Here is a 14,404-nt window from a genome sequence, read left to right on the forward strand (position 1 = left end):
TGAGGCCAGTAGCACCTGTTGTCACACAGCAGCAGCCATTTTACTGTTGCTCTCTACAGTTAGCCAGCAACTCAAACTAACCCAGCCCTGGAAAACACATTAGGAAGTCTCTTCTCTACTTCATCTCCCAGTCTTGCTCCCAAGCAAAAAAATAACAGCATCCGAAAGAGAAAGTCATCTTTTAAAGCTGTCAAATCTCATTACAGCAGGTGATTACAGAATGTGGCACAACTAGTTTATTCAGTAAGGATGATAAGTATTTAGTTTTTTATATACATTAAAAAACAGGTAACAATATGTTGAGTGTTATCTTACAGAGGGCAGATAAAACAAGTAGCAACACTATCATCATACAGCAACATAACAAACAAATATGATTACAGACAGATCAAGGAGCAATCATCATAGGAAGGTCAAGTTATTCACTCTATTGTTTTTCCTGTAGACAGCCAACTCAGATGTGTAGACAGGTAGCTAGCTCAAAAGGTCTGTGTAGACAGTAGCCAACTCAAAAGATCTGTAGACAGTAGCTAGCTCAAAAGGTCTGTGTAGACAATAGCTAGCTCAAAAGGTCTGTGTAGACAGTAGCCAACTCAAAAGATCTGTAGACAGTAGCTAGCTCAAAAGGTCTGTGTAGACAATAGCTAGCTCAAAAGGTCTGTGTAGACAGTAGCTAGCTCAAAATGTCTGTGTAGACAGTAGCTAGTTCAAAATGTCTGTGTAGACATCCCCATCATGACGTTAGCCAGATTGGGAGTGATAGTCTCTCGACACTAGAGGCGCTTCCTTTGTTGTCGAAAGGCGGCCAAAGGTATCCATTGGATCCCTCTCTCTGTAACAGTCCCTGTTGGTCCCTCTCCCTGAGAGTCCCAGACACCTCCTAGACATTGTTCCCCATGATGGTTTAATGTCCCTCCCAGGCCATGACAGACACGCTAAACTCCCATCTCCCAGCAGGCCTTGCGGTCAGGGTACAATGCAGGTGGCCTTGCGCAGCGCCAGGTAACCGGTGACGGCGTCAGTGGGGAGCAGGCGCAGGAAGGAGAACTCCTCAGATGACGTGAACCTCAGCTTGGTCTGGGGGTCAGTGTAGTTCGCCTGACACATGGACACATAGCATAATGCAGAGTGAGTGTGTGTGTGTGTAGTTCACCTGACACATACAAAATGACAACAGCTCACAGAGAGTCCATAAACATGTGTGAAGACTGTGTGTGTGTGTCAGTTACTCACAGAGAGTCCATAAACATGTGTGAAGACTGTGTGTGTGTCAGTTACTCACAGGGAGTCCAGAGATGTCTGAGTATTTCTTGGCTGGCTTCAAGGAGGGAGGGGCATCGATGCTGTAGTCTGAACACAGCAGGCTCAAAGGTCAAATTCAGGCAATCAGAGAAGGCTCAGAAAGAATCAGGTCATGTGTAATACTGCACAGAGAAGTAGCTTCTGTTAAAATCCCCAAAATGGGTCTTCATTTTCACAGTAAACATCTGTTAAAGCAGAAACATTGACCCAAAACATCTTTCATACACAAAGTCAGACACACTCACAATTGGGGTCATTGATCTTCCAGGGTAGAGTCCGTTCCACTGCCAGAATCTGTTTCAGGTTTTTCCAGGTCCGGTTCTTTTTTCCTGCTGCAGCTCCCCCTATCCCTGAATGCTGTAGAAAGGGGGGAGAGAGGAGTGAGGCGAAGACAAGTGAGGGAAAGACAGAAAATGCTCTATCAACCAGTTATCATTTCACAAGTGTTCCCCCCCAGTCTGCTCACCACAAATATTGGGTCTTTGAAGGGCAGGGGTTTGGCTGCTGGTTCCGTTGTGATTGGACCTACAGCGTCAGACACGCCCACTGCCTTCCCCTCAGACACCGCCTCCACTGCAGTCACCTACAGGGTCAGTTTAGCAGAATGCAACATTTTGGAATGTTTAGATAGAAATATGCCAGTGTAACAGATGTGAAATGGCTAGCTAGTTAGCGGTGGTGCGCGCTAATAGCGTTTCAATCGGTGACGTCACTTGCTCTGAGACCTTGAAGTAGTGGTTCCCCTTGCTCTGCAAGGGCCAGGGCTTTTGTGGAGGGATGGGTAACGATGCTTCGTGGGTGTCAGTTGTTGATGTGTGCAGAGGGTCCCTGGTTTGAGCCCGGGTATGGGCGAGGGGACGGACTAAAGTTATACTGTTACACTATGTTTATACAACATGCCTCTCTGACATGTAAAATAAGTGATCATGTAGGCTCTATTCATGGCCTTTCTATCTGCAACTGAACTTGGCCCAGGGGACAGCTCAGCTGTTACATAACTAGCTAGATCAACCAGTTTGGACAAAGTGCAGCCAGCATTACAACCATTATGTAATCTCCCTACTTTTCAAGTTTTTGAGTGATCTTTGGTGTTTCGAAAAATAAAAAAAGAGATTAGAGTTTTTGACTGCAGAACGTAGATCATAGTTTTCACTGGGACTGATCTGGAGATGATGAATAAGAGGTTAAAAAGTGGTGAAGTGAGGCTTTAACCGGGCACCCTGGTCATGGACTGTTCTCTCTACTACCTCAAGCCTAGGTCCAAAAGGCTTCTTAACAGCTTCTACCCCCCAATCCATAAGACTCCTGAACAGCTAATCAAAGGGCTACCTAGACCCCTCTTTTACACTGCTGACACTCTGTTTATTACCTATACATAGTCACTTTAACTCTACCTACATGTACATATTACCTCAACTAACCGGTGCCCCCGCACATTGACCCCGCACTTGATATTTATTTATTTATTATATTGATATTGTTATTTTACTGCTGCGGTTTAATTATTTGTTACTTTGATTTTCTTTTTTACTTAACTTCTTAAAGCATTGTTGATTAAGGGCTTGTAAGTAATCATTTCATTGTAAGGTCTACCTACGCCTGTTGTATTCGGCGCATGCGACAAATACAATTTGATTTAACTGTATTTTTTGTAATGGGAGGACCCCTTACCACGACCAACACAATTATTGTTACTGTATCATCGAAATCAGATCAGCATTTTAATTGGTCTGTCTATTCCTCTGCGTATGTAGTAGCTAGCTAACTAACTAACTAGCTTCGGGGAAACTACCTGTGCTTGTGTCGGGTTTGCGATGGGCTGAAATTTCTTCTTCTTGCTGTTGTTCCCACTGGCCAGTACAGCAGGAGAGATGGCGGTGTTAGCAGGTCTCTTCTTACCGCGGAGCCCGGCCAGGTTAGAAGCCAAAGCCAACACCAACGTCTGTGTTTTACCAGCTGGCGAAGCCGTTACCCTGACCGCCCCTTCTACACCCGGGCTATGGTTCGGAGAAGCCATTTCTCTGTAAATGATTTACGCAAAAAAAAAACGGTTAAAATGTTCATAAACACATGTTATTGTCATTGAAAATATTTTTCGCGTAATCGTAATCACTTCCGGGTCAAAACTAGTTCTAACGGCCTTCTTCTTTAAGGTTTTATGGCAGACTACAACCTACTAGTGTTTCTTGCCGCCACCTACTGTTTGTCTTTTTGTCAGCCTACTATTCTGCATTATTAATTCATTGCGCTGTGAAGAATTTCCCTACCAACTAACCCAACAACCTCACCACCACCACAGGACCCATTTCCCCCCAGCCAGCTGGTCTCTGTCTTATATTATTGTGTGGCCTACGCAGCATTCATTATATCCAACAAAAACAGCTCCATATCTACACTATAGGTAAATAACTTAGCAATATTTCATTAAGTTTTGCCAGCAAGATTGATCTATTAGAATATTCAGGAAGATGGTCAAGCAAGACTGATAGAGGGATAGGTGAACATACATTATACCAGGGCAGGTAGGCTACAGGTAGAGAGGCAGGCAGAGGATGACGATGTAGGTCTACAGCAAGAGGTTTAAAAAGATCGCCCAACTAGGTAATCAATAATGATCAATTATTCCATTATCATTCTGTCACTGCATGACAATGCACATTTGTTACAGCCAACAACCATTTGTTATTGTCTTTGAAGCCAAAAACAAGACATGCATTTGTGGGAAATGCTCTAAAAAGCAAGTTGTTCAGTTGTTTATTTTCATACCAATAGGCTTACGTGAAACCAAAATTGCACTAGCCTACTGGGTGAATAAATGAAAATAACAATTAGGCATACAGCTATCACAACAGATATTTTTTAAATAGCAACAAAACAGCTTTTGGTTTTGAATGGTCACCATCAACGAGGGCCCCCCACCTCCCAATTAATTTAACCTCTGGCAATCAGATTAGAACAAGGTTTACAAGGCCATGTTCAAATGCCAACGTCAAATCCAAAGCAATTGGCGCACTGCCTAATCAGCTGACAGGCAAAGAAAATGGCACTGTCTCTGCACTCTGTTTTCTAAAAGTGACAGAAAATGGCACTGTCTCTGCACTCTGTTTTCTAAAAGTGACAGAAAATGGCACTGTCTCTGCACTCTGTTTTCTAAAAGTGACAGAAAATGGCACTGTCTCTGCACTCTGTTTTCTAAAAGTGACAGAACATGGCACTGTCTCTGCACTCTGCTTTCTAAAAGTGACAGAAAATGGCACTGTCTCTGCACTCTGCTTTCTAAAAGTGACAGAAAATGGCACTGTCTCTGCACTCTGTTTTCTAAAAGTGACAGAAAATGGCACTGTCTCTGCACTCTGTTTTCTAAAAGTGACAGAAAATGGCACTGTCTCTGCACTCTGTTTTCTAAAAGTGACAGAAAACGTGCACAGGCTGGGAGCTGCTCTATTTTTGTATTTATTAATAGTTATTTTATTGTGATTTTTAAGGGGGTGCTGCAGCACCCTCAGCACCCCTACTTCCCGTGGCTGTGCTCTGACTACTCTGATCCTGGCAACTTTAACATGCCTCTCTCACCTGACATTTCCAATCGCCAGCACCATGGGTCCCCCAATGTTTACACACACCACTTTTTTCACCGTTTCCACACATTCCTTTGTGTCATGTGAGAAGTGTCCAGGAGGACATCTAGGAATCTCCCACCTACACACTGCTGCAACATGAGCTTAACATCTGAAATAAACTTAGTGGGTTCTGCACAAATGGTCTCACAGGATAACTGACACATCCTAACTTAACTTCATCAGGTAAAGACTCTGCATCAAAACTCAGCAGGACAGACAGTCATCTGTGTTTCACCATGCTCTCCACCGGCTATGAGTCACACCAAGCGGCGGGCGTCATACACCGGGAATCTACCCCAGTGCTACCCCAGTTATCACTCCTTTCAACGGTTCCAACCTTTGGGATATGGAGGTGTCATAATACCCATAAAACCTAGCGGTCAAACACGGAAATGGTTCCAATTGTTATGTTTCACTATATTGGATCACTCCAATATATTGGTATCCGGTATCACTCCGCGGAGGAGGGATACATCCGAGGTGAGGATTTACAGATTTACTCCCGTGTACACCGGTGTCACGGCTGGGGTCCGTACCTATATATAGACCCCATTGCCTCGGCACACGTTCTCTACATCACTTTTGAGGCGCACCAGCACCGTAGAGGATTGGAGTGATCCATATAGCTCACATAACCGTGGTTACATACGTAACCGTTATGTTTCACTATATTGGATTACTCCAATATATTGGTATACCCGTACCAGATTAGTCAGTGCTAGAGGGACCTGGCCAGCCAGCAACGAAGTCCCAGTGCGGCACCGAGACGCATGGGCCGTCAGTGTGGAATGGGGGTCCCGACACAGTCCCCGGAAGGGGAGGCAACGCCCAGGACCGTTGAACCAACCGCAGAAGGAGGTGCCACATTTACCCGATAGTACCTAGAAAAGGTGCAAGAGGAAGCCCAGCTGGCCGCAGCACCGATCTCATCGAGGGGCACTCCTCTCAGTAGAGCCCAGGACGCAGTCACACCTCGTGTTGAATGTGCCATTACAGATCCCAGCACTGGCATGCAAGACAGATTTTAGAAACACTTAAAGTAAGGGCTGTATTTATATTTGGCTCTATTTAGGCTACGATTCAAAAATTCTAATTAGCGTCAAAGTAGACATAATATAAGACTACAAATCCCTACAAGCTCCTGCACGCCATCTCTAGGAAGTCACCTTTGCTAACAGGTACAGTTAAAGAAATGTAGCCAATTTACTCATTACTACATTAGATAGTTAATCCAGAGATTCTTACCTTTGCCTCTATTTGGCAGTCTTGTCCAGATCTTGATGGCATTTGTAGTTCTTTATGATGGCCACATTATCAGCAAATTAACATTTCATTTGTTGGGGGTAAACACAGGCGAATACACTGATAAAAGCTTGTCCAAGAGACATTTACATGGTTATTAAAACGTCATGCCAGGGTAAGCCTACACAAAACATAGTTCTTATTTTGTGTTTCTAAAATCTCCTATGAGAAAAATGAATGGTAGAAAAAAATGATTGGAACCATTTCCTTGTTTTGTAGGTTTTATGGGTATTATGACTCATAATGTGGTACTCTATTAGCATCTCCCTAACACAGGGGTAAACTACTCCATTTATACTTCCGCAAACCTTCCAAGAGGCCTTCAAAATAAAACTATTATTTTTTGTGTGAATTACTGGCAGACTAGAGGCTGTGTTGCGTATTGCTGCATTTTGCAGGCTGTTGTGCACATTTTGGTCCACAGAAAATGGAGGAAGGGGAAATGTTACATTTCACCACCATCTAAGCCTGCACCTATACACTTGCCGCATTCAAAACAACTGTGAATTGGGAACTCTGAAATCTCTGACTTCAGACTTCATTCAAGACAACTGGGAAGTTGGGGAAAAAATCTCAGACTGGGAAAAATAGTTTGGAATGGTCCAAATCAGAATTCCAAGTCGGAAACTCAGGCATCTTTCTAGCGCTCCGACTTTCCGGCCTGAAGATCACTGACGTCATGATTTGACCTTTGAGTTCCCAGTTATCTTAAAGCACCAACTATCCCCCCCAAAAATAACCCACCACCCCATCACACTACTTTCACACTAAACGATCCTACATCAGGCCTGGGAGGATGGAGCCCCTTCTTTCAAGACTCCCTGTAGATCTTCTGCACTAAAATCTATCACACCCAAATATTTATCCCTGCTGCAACTACCACATCTATCTTCTGTGATTTCTGCACCATCAGCATAGAGCGGTTGATCACAATGGCTAGAAATGCTAGAAATCCAACCTTACTAAAACTCATCCTCTCTGGATCTCTCTTCAGGCCGACTCACTGGGGGGCTCCCAGTCAAATCACTCACCCTTGGGCTCTTCCCCCCAACTCAAACTCTGGTAATCTCAACCCTTTGCTCTCTCACAGGGCTCTTTGGATCACCTGCTGCATGGGAACATAGTCCCTTGCAAAAGTATTCATCCCTCTTGGCGTTTTTCCTATTTTGATGCATTACAACCTGTCATTTAAATTTATTTGAATTTGGATTTCATGTAATGGACATACACAAAATAGTCCAAATGGGTGAAGTGAAATTAAAAAATAACTAGTTAAAAAAAAGAAAAAACAGAAAAGTGGTGCGTGCATATCTATTCACTCCCTTTACTATGAAGCCCCTAAATAAGATCTGGTGCAACCAATTACTCTCAGAAGTCACATAATTAGTTAAATACATGATCTGTCACATTATCTCAGTATATATACACCTGTTCTGAAAGGCCCCAGAGTCTGCAACATCTCTAAGTAAGGGTAACCACCAAGCAAGCAGTACCATGAAGACCAAGGAGCTCTCCAAACAGGTCAGGGACAAAGTTGTGGAGAAGTACAGATCAGGGTTCGGTTATAAAAAAATATCTGAAACTTTGAACATTCCACTGAGCACCATTAAATCCATTATTAAAAAATTGAAAGAATAAGGCACCACAACAAACCTGCCAAGAGAGGGTCGCCCACCAAAACTCACGGACCAGGCAAGGAGGGCATTAATCAGAGAGGCAACAAAGAGACCAAAGATAACCCTGAAGGAGCAGCAAAGCTCCACAGCGGAGATTGGAGTATCTGTTCATAGGACCACTTTAAAGCCATACACCCCTACAGAGCCAGGCTTTACGGAGGAGTGGTCAGAAAAAAAGGCATTGCTTAAAGAAAAAAACAAGCAAACACGTTTGGTAATCGCCAAAAGGCATGTGGGAGACTCCCCAAACATATGGAAGAAGGTACTCTGGTCAGATGAGACTAAAATTGATATTTTTGGCCATCAAGGAAAACGCTATGTCTGGCTCAAACACAACACCTCTCATCACCCCGAGAAGACCATCCCCACAGTGAAGCATGGTGTTGGCAGCATCATGCTGTGGGGATGTTTTTCATTGGCAGGGACTGGGAAACTGGTCAGAATTGAAGGAATGATGGATGGCGCTAAATACAGGGAAATTGTTGAGGGAAACCTGTTTCAGTCTTCCAGAGATTTGAGACTGGGATGGTGGTTCACCTTCCAGCAGGACAATGACCCTAAGCATACTGCTAAAGCAACACTCGAGTGGTTTAAGGGGAAACATTTAAATGTATTGGAATGGCCTAGTCAAAGCCCAGACGTCAATCCAATTGAGAATCTGTGGTATGACTTAAAGATTTCTGTACACCAGCGGAACCCATCCAACTTGAAGGAGCTGGAGCAGTTTTGCCTTGAAGAATGGGCAAAATTCCCAGTGGCTATATGTGCCAAGCTTATAGATACATACCCCAAGAGACTTGCAGCTGTAATTGCTGCAAAAGGTGGCTCTACTAAGTATTGACTTTTTTTTGGGGGGGTGGGGGGTGAATAGTTATGCACATTCAAGTTTTCTGTTTTGTTTGTTTCACAATAAAAATATATTTTGCATCTTCAAAGTGGTTGGCATGTTGTGTGAATCAAATGATACAGTTGTAAGGCAACAAAATAGGAAAAATGCCAAGGGGGTAAATACTTTCGCAAGCCACTGAAGGACCTCACAGAATAACAACTATAACCTAACCTGATCAGGCAGAAACTCTGTCAAAGCTCAACAAGACAGACTGGGTATTCTCGGTCTCGCCATTGCCACCGGGTTTACGTTTCACCAAACACCAGGAATATTATTTTTCATTTGATCCAACTTTACACTCAACGCTACCCTACTGATCACTCCTTTGAGCAGCGCCCTGCTCCGGAGAGCAAAGCACGACGCCTTGACACGCGCAGCGCCAGCTGCCTGTGGGAGGAGGATACACAAAAAATCTAAACAATTCCACTTCTCGAAACTTTCACAATGTAACCGCTCCCAATTGGTCCTTTACCCAGCCTGAAACAACGTACTGGTCGGGGAAAAAGCAGGAATCCAGTTTTTAAATTCCTATCGGTCCAAAATCCTCTCTGATAGGTCTCCCATGGCAAACACTGGAAGTGTGTACCACAGCTGTCGCTGCAGGTACTTCCCCCCGGTCAGGATCAACTTCAGAGTGCTCACTACTGCCAACAGACTCAAGTTTCTCAAGAGAGCAAGTAGATTTATAGGTCATTTTACTTGGTTTGTATTCAGGAGATGAAAGTAGGCACTCAGGAGAGGAAGGTTTGTACTCCGGAGACATTGGCTGGTATTTTGAGCAGAACATCCCAAATAACACAAATACACTTGATTGCTATAACTAATTTCAAACAGCTTATTGAGAAATTATCATGCAGATATACTAATGAGGAAAACAACATATCTCAATGGGCAAATGTGCTACTATTAAATAACATTGTGTAATAGGACATTTATCAGATTTGAACTATTTAATTTATTTCGGTCTTTCAAAAGTTTCTTCAAGTGCAGTCGCAAAAACCGTCAAGTGCTATGATGAAACTGGCTCTTGTGAGGACCACCACAGGAAAGTAAAACCCAGAGTTACCTCTGCTGCAGAGGATAAGTTCATTAGAGTTACCAGCCTCAGAAATTGTAGGCCAAATAAATGCTTCACAGAGTTCAAGTAACAGACACATCTCAACATCAACTGTTCAGAGGAGACTGCGTGAATCAGGCCTTCAGGATCAAATTGCTGCAAAGAAACCACTACCAAAGGACACCAATCATAATAAGAGACTTGTTTGGGCCAAGAAACATGAGCAATGGAAATAAGACCGGTGGAAATCTGTTGTTTGATCTGGAGTCCAAATTTGAGATTTTTGGTTCCAACCACCGGGTCTTTGTGAGACGCAGTGTAGGTGAATGGATGATCTCCACATGTGTAGTTCCCACCGTGAAGCATGGAGGAGGAGGTGTGATGGTGTGGGGGTGCTTTGCTGGTTACACTGTCTGTGATTTATTTAGAATTCTAGGCACACAACAGCATTCTGCAACGATACGCCATCCCATCTGGTTTGGGCTTAGTGGGACTATCATTTGTTTTTCAACAGGACAATGACCCAACACAAGGGCTATTTGACCAAGAAGGAGAGTGATGGAGTGCTGCATCAGATGACCTGGCCTCGACAGTCACCCACCCTCAACCCAATTTAGATGGTTTGGGATGAGTTGGACCGCAGAGTGAAGGTAAAGCAAACAACAAGTGCTCAGTATATGTGGGAACTCCTTCAAGACTGATGGAAAAGCATTCCAGGTGAAGCTGGTTGAAAGAATGCCAAGAGTGTGCAAAGCTGCCGTCAAGGCAAAGGGTGGCTACTTTGAAGAATCTCCAATATAAAATATATTTAGATACATTTAACACTTTTTTGGTTAATACATGATTCCATATGTGTTATTTCAACAGATGAATCATGAAAAGACCAGTGTTGAATATTGTGTTTTATCAATGTGAGTGGCAGAGGTGGAGTCTGGCAAATTAGGTGAGAGGTGGAGAGGCAATCAGCACACTATGCTGGCAGCTGTCCAAGTGTAAACAGCTCTGGTGGGAAATGTTTCCTACTGAAAATTAGATTCATTTTTCCACCTGGCTGAGGGAGTGTGTGTCTGAAGGCAAACAATGTTGACGTGTTTGGTTATTTTTAATTACAGTATATAGAGAGAGGGGGAGCTATAACTCCTCAAATGCACTCCTCCAATAAAGCCCTAGTCTCTTTTTCACACACACATATTCACTCCTCGGTTGAAGTTTAACACTATATCTGTGTTGTTTTGCATTACAAAGATAAACTGTGTTAGTCCATGTCTAGTCAGGCGTATGCTGTGCTGGTGATGTTCCATAGAACCTTCAGTGTTCTCTCGGAGTGTTCTCCCTCATCACAAGACTCATGCAAAAACCATCAGCTCCTGGAGAGGGGAGTAGGAATCACATTTGGGCTAAGCAGTGAGTACCTGCATCCCATGAGTCAAAAACCTTGGTCCAGTCCACTTTTCAGGGCATATACTGTACAGGTGTAATTTGAAATGTCTGCTAAGAAGTTTTTGATGGATATTCACAGAAAACCACCATGTTATTCTGTTTGTTCCATTCTTGTTCCTTTAACGACAGTTTATTAGAGAAAATGCCATTCCTTTGCCACTTGTCAGCCAGTTATTGCCATGCAAAAGACTGCCGGTCTCACAGTAATTGACTGTTATTTATTTAAACACATTTAGCATCTCCTGATCTCCCCACTGTCACGGTTTTCTGTATGGGAAGGAGAGTCAGACCAAAATGCGGCGTGGCTATTGCAATCCATGTTTAATAGGACAAAGTAAACGCGATCAAATACAAAAACAAATAAACACAACACGAAAACCTAAACAGCCTAATACTGGTGCAAAGTAACACAGCAACAGACTAAGGACAATCACCCACAAAACCCAACACCAAACAGGCTACCTAAATATGGTTCCCAATCAGAGACAATGAGGAACACCTGCCTCTGATTGAGAACCATATCAGGCCAAACATAGAACTAGACAAACTAGACATGTAACATAGAATGCCCACCCAGTTTACACCCTGACCAACCAAAACATAGAAACATACAAAGCAAACTATGGTCAGGGTGTGACACCCACCTACAAGCTGCTGATGCCTGCTTTTGGAACAGCTACATTTTAAAAAGTATAATAAATCAATTGAATATACAACGTCACAATAAATCAATTCTTTATTTTAGGCAGGTCTAAAGAAACAGAAGGACAGAATATGAGTTGACCTATCTGGCTTTGTGTCACGACTTCCACCACTGTTCGGGCGGCGCACGGTGGTCGTCGTCACCGGTCTACTAGCTGCCACCGATTCCCTTTTCCTTTTCTGTTGGATATGTCTCGGTCAGTCTGACCTTGGGTTATCACCCCGAGAGTAATGGGCAGGTGGAGAGAGTGAACCAGGATGTGGGTTGGTTTCTGCGGTTGTATTGCCAGGACGGTCCAGGAGAATGGACGAGGTAAGTCCCATGGTCGGAGGTGGCTCAGAACTTCCCACCACAAAATGACCAAGCAGCGTGGTAAGGGGGACTCATGGACTTGGGAGGAAATCCTGGACGATAAAGGACCCTGGAGTCAGGCTGGGGAATATCACCGTCCCAAGGAGGAGCTGGAGGCAGCAAAGGCGGAACAGCATCATTACGAGGGAACACGGCTAGCAAGGAAGCCCGAGAGGCAGCCCCAATCTTTTTTTTGGGGGGGGGGGGGGGGGGCACACAGGGAGATTGGCAGAGTCGGATTATAGACCTGAGCCAACTCCCCGTGTTTACCGTGGCGAGCGTCGTACTGGTCAGGCACGGTGTTATGCGGTGGAGCGCACGGTGTCTCCAGTGCACGTTCACAGCCCGGTGCGCTACATCCCAGCTCCCCGCATCTGCCGGGCTAGGGTGAGCATCCAGCCAGGACGGATGGTGCCGGCTCAGCGCGCCTGGTCTCCAGTGCGTCTCTTCGGCCCAGGATATCCTGCGCCGGGTCTGCGCACTGTGTCTCCGGTACGTCTGCACAGCCCAGTGCGTCCTGTGCCAGCGCCCCGCATTTGCAGGGCGAAGATAACCACCACAAAAGGAATATGTACGCTCCCCACGCTGCACCTTGGTCCACTTCCTTTGACGGCCGTGACACTATGCGCCATGCCATAGGCTGTAGGCTTGTTCATTTAGCAGACAAGACATGCTTATAAGTCCCATGACATTATTTTATATTATATGATTTTAAAGTAAGGACATTATAAATTAACTTAGCTGAATACAATATAAATTATTTTTTTCCCATTCAGAGCTAAAGTGCGCCTATGAAGTTGGTATGTTAACTATAAAATGTATAATTTGAAACAGGTACTATATGCTAGTTATTTGGCAACTTTAGTTGTGAATGATACAAACCCTAGAATGTCTTACCAATCAAAAGGTGGTGCTTTGTTCCTTGCATCAGGCAGCACTAGCTGTTCTCTCCAGCTCTCATCAAGTGATAATTATTTCACCCATTAGACTATTTTTAATGAAATTTTGTCTTTACTAATATGTAAAATGAGTTTAGATTTAGAATGTCCCATTATGAAATGGGCAGAAACGGGGGCAAGAGGGAAATACATATCATCCGTATGCACTCGAAAAGCAAATGGAGGCTACAGGTTCATTCCATGTTGGGTCGGCTACAGGTTCATTCCATGTTGGGTCGGCTACAGGTTCATTCCATGTTGGGTCGGCTACAGGTTCATTCCATGTTGGGTCGGCTACAGGTTCATTCCATGTTGGGTCGGCTACAGGTTCATTCCATGTTGGGTCGGCTACAGGTTCATTCCATGTTGGGTCGGCTACAGGTTCATTCCATGTTGGGTCGGCTACAGGTTCATTCCATGTTGGGTCGGCTACAGGTTCATTCCATGTTGGGTCGGCTACAGGTTCATTCCATGTTGGGTCGGCTACACAGGTTAGTTTTCCACGCAACAGGTGATATTGCACACAAACTCTGTATGTCATGGGCTCTCCAACCCTGTTCCTGCAGCTACCCAGTGATTAATTTGTGAAACCAAGTGAAATCTGTTCTGGAACATGATAGTAACATGTTCTCCCAACTAAACATATTTCATTAAACTGTTGACTGCCCCTCTCTGTGTGCTGGAGAAAGGAATGAAGGAGAGAGGAGAGGAGATGGAAATGCATTGGTTCAGATATTGTGTAGCTAAAGGTAATGTGTCAGCCTATTGATTATTTAAAACATATTTAAATATGCCCTTTTACTAGGCTTTTCAAAATCATATAGAAATTCACTATAATGTAGTCTAACTCTGAATGTGTTTAATATAGACTAGACAAATGATGTACCATAGGTATCTTCTGTAATATGTGGCTAGGCTATGTACTGTATAACAGCACAATCATTTCTTAAATTCAGATTTTATTTTATATATTCAAATGGGTGTTTTGAATGAATCATCACCTTAGAAAGCGCTGTCCATTCCGTTGTGTTAGGCTTTGAAACAACATCCACAAGACCATGTTTTCCATTCAGTTTCAACCTGTTGTTGAACTTCTTTCTTCAAATTGAGTTTTAAAAGCACATAG

The 14,404-nt window shown here is 43.8% G+C and overlaps 1 protein-coding gene across 2 annotated transcripts; it reads right to left on the reverse strand.

Moving 5' to 3' along the window:
- Positions 1–221: 221 nt before the first annotated feature.
- LOC110535605 (INO80 complex subunit C) lies at positions 222–9,395 on the reverse strand. 2 transcript variants are annotated; one of them, XM_036962167.1, is made up of 6 exons: positions 9,281–9,395; positions 3,095–3,323; positions 1,769–1,885; positions 1,548–1,659; positions 1,283–1,350; positions 222–1,098 (listed from the first exon to the last, which is right to left on the reverse strand). In XM_036962167.1, the coding sequence occupies exons 2-6, from the start codon at positions 3,317–3,319 to the stop codon at positions 967–969; spliced, it is 654 nt and encodes a 217-aa protein (XP_036818062.1). In that variant the 5' UTR covers positions 3,320–3,323; positions 9,281–9,395; the 3' UTR covers positions 222–966. The 2 variants fall into 2 exon arrangements, with proteins under 2 accessions (XP_036818062.1, XP_036818055.1); XM_036962160.1 differs by lacking the exon at positions 9,281–9,395 and adding an exon at positions 6,168–6,389.
- Positions 9,396–14,404: the final 5,009 nt, after the last annotated feature.

Source organism: Oncorhynchus mykiss, chromosome 2, assembly GCF_013265735.2.
Source record: "Oncorhynchus mykiss isolate Arlee chromosome 2, USDA_OmykA_1.1, whole genome shotgun sequence".
Classification (NCBI taxonomy): domain Eukaryota; kingdom Metazoa; phylum Chordata; class Actinopteri; order Salmoniformes; family Salmonidae; genus Oncorhynchus; species Oncorhynchus mykiss.

Coding starts and splice junctions, on each gene's coding strand:
- LOC110535605 (XM_036962167.1), bottom strand. CDS start 3,319: ATGGCTTCTCCGAACCATAGCCCGGGTGTAGAAGGGGCGGTCAGGGTA. Junction 1,351..1,547: donor GAAGATCAATGACCCCAATT/GTGAGTGTGTCT, acceptor TGCTGTGTTCAG/ACTACAGCATCGATGCCCCT. Junction 1,099..1,282: donor CAGACATCTCTGGACTCCCT/GTGAGTAACTGA, acceptor TCCATGTGTCAG/GCGAACTACACTGACCCCCA.